This window comes from Hordeum vulgare, chromosome 4H (genome assembly GCF_904849725.1).
Source record: "Hordeum vulgare subsp. vulgare chromosome 4H, MorexV3_pseudomolecules_assembly, whole genome shotgun sequence".
Taxonomy (NCBI): domain Eukaryota; kingdom Viridiplantae; phylum Streptophyta; class Magnoliopsida; order Poales; family Poaceae; genus Hordeum; species Hordeum vulgare.
Window position 1 is genome coordinate 88,149 of NC_058521.1, and position 4,720 is coordinate 92,868.

General features: G+C 49.7%; 1 protein-coding gene across 1 annotated transcript; it reads right to left on the bottom strand.

The window, feature by feature from the left end:
- Positions 1-535: 535 nt before the first annotated feature.
- Positions 536-2,183, bottom strand: LOC123450634 (major pollen allergen Lol p 5b-like). The gene has a single exon (XM_045127787.1). The coding sequence runs from the start codon at positions 2,098-2,100 to the stop codon at positions 784-786; it is 1,317 nt and encodes a 438-aa protein (XP_044983722.1). The 5' UTR covers positions 2,101-2,183; the 3' UTR covers positions 536-783.
- Positions 2,184-4,720: the final 2,537 nt, after the last annotated feature.

A 4,720-nucleotide genomic window follows, 5' to 3' on the forward strand; every position in this document is an offset into this window, starting at 1 on the left:
TGAATTGATGTCATGGTTACTGGAAGCTAGAAAGAAGTTGCTAGCACGCAAAGGTACAGATAAATGCAAACATAGTAGACAATTCTTTCAGTATGGACCGTACTGTATTTAATCCTTCAAAGATTGTGGGCGTATTTAAAGATCAAGATTCTGAAATAAGATCATATAATATGTGAGTACTAAAGGAGCTGCCTTGTACCTAACTTACTGCTCTTAGTCACTCATGCTTTTGTTTCAGTATTATTTCAAAATCAACAAATCTATGATGTTGTTTAGATAGGAAATAATTATATATGCTTTAATCGTACATAGTGGTCGAGGAAAAAGCAACCCGCATAGATGAATTTCAGTGCTTGACGTGACACACTATAAAACAGTCCTCGCGTTTTTCCCGTAACAAAGCACGAACACATTTACTAGTCCCTAATAGAAGGTTCACCGTGTAACAAATTATCAAATTATAATTTGGCAGGAATTACCAAATTATTATTGTGATTAAAATAAACATTATGATCATCAATTCAAAACTGAAAAATAACACCATCCATGCGCCTGTATATATATTAAAATTATAGTAGTATATGTAAAGAATGTTTTACAGATGGATCTCTCTCCAAAACAAATTTAATTAATAAGCCATGCATGCACACATGGTGCTGGCGAGTGCATGAAACCAAACGAAAGAAAAGAAAACCAATGCCGGAATGAGTTGATGATTATCGATCAAAATCACGTACGTATATGCATGCATACGTGCGCTAGTATTGGAGTAGGTAGGTGAGCTCAGAGTTTGTAGCCACCGGCAGCGGCGGCGGGAGTGGGAGTGGCGGTTGCTGCTGCTGCGGCGGCGTCGGGAGCTTTGTAGCCACCGGCAGCGGCGGTGGGAGTGGGAGTGGCGGTTGCTGCTGCTGCTGCGTCGGCGGCGGGAGCTTTGTAGCCACCGGCAGCGGCGGCGGGAGTGGGGGTGGCGGTTGCTGCTGCTGCTGCGTCGGCGGCGGGAGCTGTGTAGCCACCGGCAGCGGCGGCGTCGGGTTTGGGGATGGCGGCTGCTGCGGCAGCGGCGATGGGAGCTGCGGTTGCTGCGGCAGCGTTGACGGTGGCGGTTGCTGCGCCAGCGGCGGTGGCTGCACCAGAGGTGACGGCGTTGACTGCGCCGGCGGCGCCCTTGGCGGCAACGGCCATGGCGGCGATGGTCCTGGTGATGGCGGCCTCAAAGACCAAGAACTTGACCTCGGGCACCTCGGCGACGGTGGCGGCGTAGGCCTTCTTGACGCCGGACTCGAGGGCGGGGACGAACTTGTAGCCGGCGTAGGCGCCGCCGGTGGTCTCTTTGATGGCCTTGTCGAAGGCGGACTCGAAGACGGTGAACCTGTCGTTGACTGGGGCGGCGTCGGCGGCGGTGGCGGCAATCCTGAAGGCGGTGTCGATCTGGCCGACGACCTTCATCTCGCCGGCGGGGATGGGGCCCTTGACCTCCTCGGTGGCGGGCTTGACGCCGTGGACCTCGAGGGTGCCGGCGATGATGCGGAGAGACTCGCTGAGGATGGCGATGAATGCGTCGTACTTGGCCTCGGGGGTGGCGCCCTCGGCGGCCTCGTAGGCGAGCTTGTGGGCGAAGCCGATCTTGGCGGTGAAACTGGAGACGGAGCTGGAGGCGTTCACCGTGCCTTCGTTACCGGCCTTGAGGACATCCGAGAAAGCTCTATCGGCTTCCGGGGTGAAGGTGTCCTCGAACTTCTTGTACTTGTCCGGCCCAGGGACCACGGCCGCCGCCGCCACGGCCGCCTTGAAGGCGTTGTTCACCTGCTCCATCAGCTTCTGCTCGTCGGTCATCGCCTTGGGCTGCGTCCCGGCAGGGGCGGCGGGGGTGTAGCCGGCATCGGCAGGCTTTGTCCCAGCAGCAGCAGGAGCAGCAGGGGCGCCGCCGGCAGGGGCGGCGGGGGTGTAGCCGGCATCGGCAGGCTTTGTCCCAGCAGCAGCAGGGGCGCCGCCGGCAGGTGCAGCGGGGGCGTAGCCGGCATCGGCGGCGTGGGAGACGGCTGGCCCAGCCACGAGGGCGACGGCCAGGAAGAGCGCCACCGTGCACTGATGCACTGCCATTGCTGCTGCTGATGCTTCTCTTGTCTTTGTCTTTGCGTTGGTTGGTTGGTTTGTGATGAGGAGAGCAGAGGAGCGATGATGGATGAAGCAGGTGGCTCTCTCTCCATATATATATATATATATTCGATCGATCGATCGATGGTAGGAGAGGGAAAGTGAGAGGCCCGGAGAGATTTACGCACCCAAATTAGCAATCACCCTTCCGTCCACCACTCTCCTCCTTCTCTTTTTTCTAGCCAAACTATATTAATTTGTTCTCTTTTCTAGCCAAACTATATTTAGTCTAAGTCCATAGTCAGCCTCTCCTCCACATTTCAGGCTGATCTATTTTCTTTTTGAGGAAAACATGTCAGGCTGAATTTTTTTCTTCTTTTTGAGGAAAACATGTCAGGCTGATTTGGCATGCCTCCATAGTACAACTTGTTACTCACCTGACGCAAAGTTGGTAGTCTTCTGTTATTTTTGACAAAACAGTGGTTTTGAAGTAGTATCATAGCCACAAAGGTTGTGGTTTTAAGCAATTTACTCCCTCACATACATAGTATACCTATATATATTACATCGGCTTTTTTAAAAAAATCATAGAAGGGGGAGGATTCGAACGTGCATATGTTACTCAAATGCCCAAGAGACGAGTTATGTCATACTCCCTCCGTTCCTAGATATAAGACATTCGTATATAGTCCATAGTGTAATCTCTAAAAGATCTTATATTTAGGAACGGAGGGAGTAGAATACAACGAGGGAACATGTATAGGCACCAAGACACGACCACGTTCCTACTGACGGGGTCCTTAAATCTAAAGAACCAAAGAGTAAAGAGTAACGAAGGGTATCAAGGGGGCAATAAAGCTCGTTACGAAAAGCACGAGTGTTCCTAGAGTTCCACAACTTCCACATGATGGTAGGCCAAATGTTGATGTCGAGGTCAACCGGCTTTGGAGTTTCCCAAGTATGGTCGATGGAGCGAGGAGTCTGGACGCCCAAAATGGACCAAACATGTGTCGCACAGGGGCAAAGTATGGCAAGGTGAGTCGTGTCCTCCCTTGCACGGCAAGGGCAAGAGGAGTCCGGGGAGATGGTTTTATGTAACAAGTTGCCCTTCGTACTCAGTCTATCACTCAATAGAAGCCAATCGAAGATCTTGACCTTGACAGGTGCCTTGGAGCTCCAAATGTGCCCTGCATTGAGATCAATCTCGTGATCAAAGAAGAGCAACGAGTAGGCGCACCCTCGAGGAGAACGTGGAGGCATGGGTAAGGAACCTGTCGTCGGACGCATCATTAACGTGAACATCCTGCAACAAAGACAAAACGAAAGCAAGCTAACCAAAAGTAACGATGGTTAGAAGATTCCGCAGGTTGGCTAGTAAAGCAAGATGCATGATCTGAGACACCGGGACTCAGGCGAAGTGGAGTGGGAGAAGTGTGAGGGTAGGTGTCGGCGAGCGGAGTAGGAAGCAGCCAGACATCGAGCGAGAAGAAGGTGCAAGTGCCGCTGTTAGTATGGACAAAGAAGATTTTTTGAAGGGGTCTAATTTGGTCGTTCACAAGCTTCCACGGGAAGGAGGGGTTGTGGGGTTTGTTGACGAAGTCAAGTGACTAGTGTTGGAAAAACCAGTTAACCCAAGGCAAGTCAGGATTTTAAACAAGTTTGAAAGCAAATTTTACAATTGTTTCGGAGAAGCACATTTTTAATGCCTAGACCACCAACGATTTTAGGCTTGCAAACATTTTTCCCAGCAATGAGACATTTAGCACCGAAGCAAGTTTCTTTAGCAGCCTAGAAAAAGGATCTATGAATCGTGACTAATATTTTGATAATTTTTGGGGGCTTAAAGAAAAACATGGGATGGGATTAGGGTGAGCCGCACACCACGCTATAATAGTTTGGCCGCTCAGCTAGATATATATTTTAAAAAACATTGGATGATGGGTTCCAAGGCGGAGGAAGGAAGGTGCGTGTGGGAGAGAGGTACAATAAGATAAATTTGGGGAAAGATGAGCTCACATTCAAAGGTGAGAACGATATTATGGCTAGTGGTGGTACGTGTGGCACCCTGATTCAACAAACCAAAGTCCCCCATGTTCTAGCCCACGAATAAGGCTATAGCTTGGTAAAGATATACCATGATATACAATACTCTTGCACAACAAGGTGACCCTTCTAAGTGTAGGAAGTCTGATGACTTTATTCTATGGCTGACTTGACGGGGTAGCTAATGGCGGAAGCAATAATATTAATGACATAGCGGAAGGAGGGACACTCGCGCGGATTCAATTCAAAGGGACACTGTTGGTACATCATCTAGTCGAGGTACTCGAACTCTTTGAGAAACTCTTCTATCGTCTCTTAGGAATCTCGCATCATAAGTCAGGTGAATACTTCGAATATACTCGCAAGCTCACAAACATTGCAAAAGCAAGCAAGCAAGAACAAGGTAAACAATCATAGCAATGAAACAAGGACTTGCAACTCTACTGCTATCAAAAATTACTACATAAACTTAGTGTCGTGGGAAGGAGCCTAACAGTAGAGGTGAGGGGTACGTAAGGAGAGGGCAGAGTCCTAGCTACGACAAGTTTGTACACACGATGTGTGAGTTCAGACGCGTCTCATG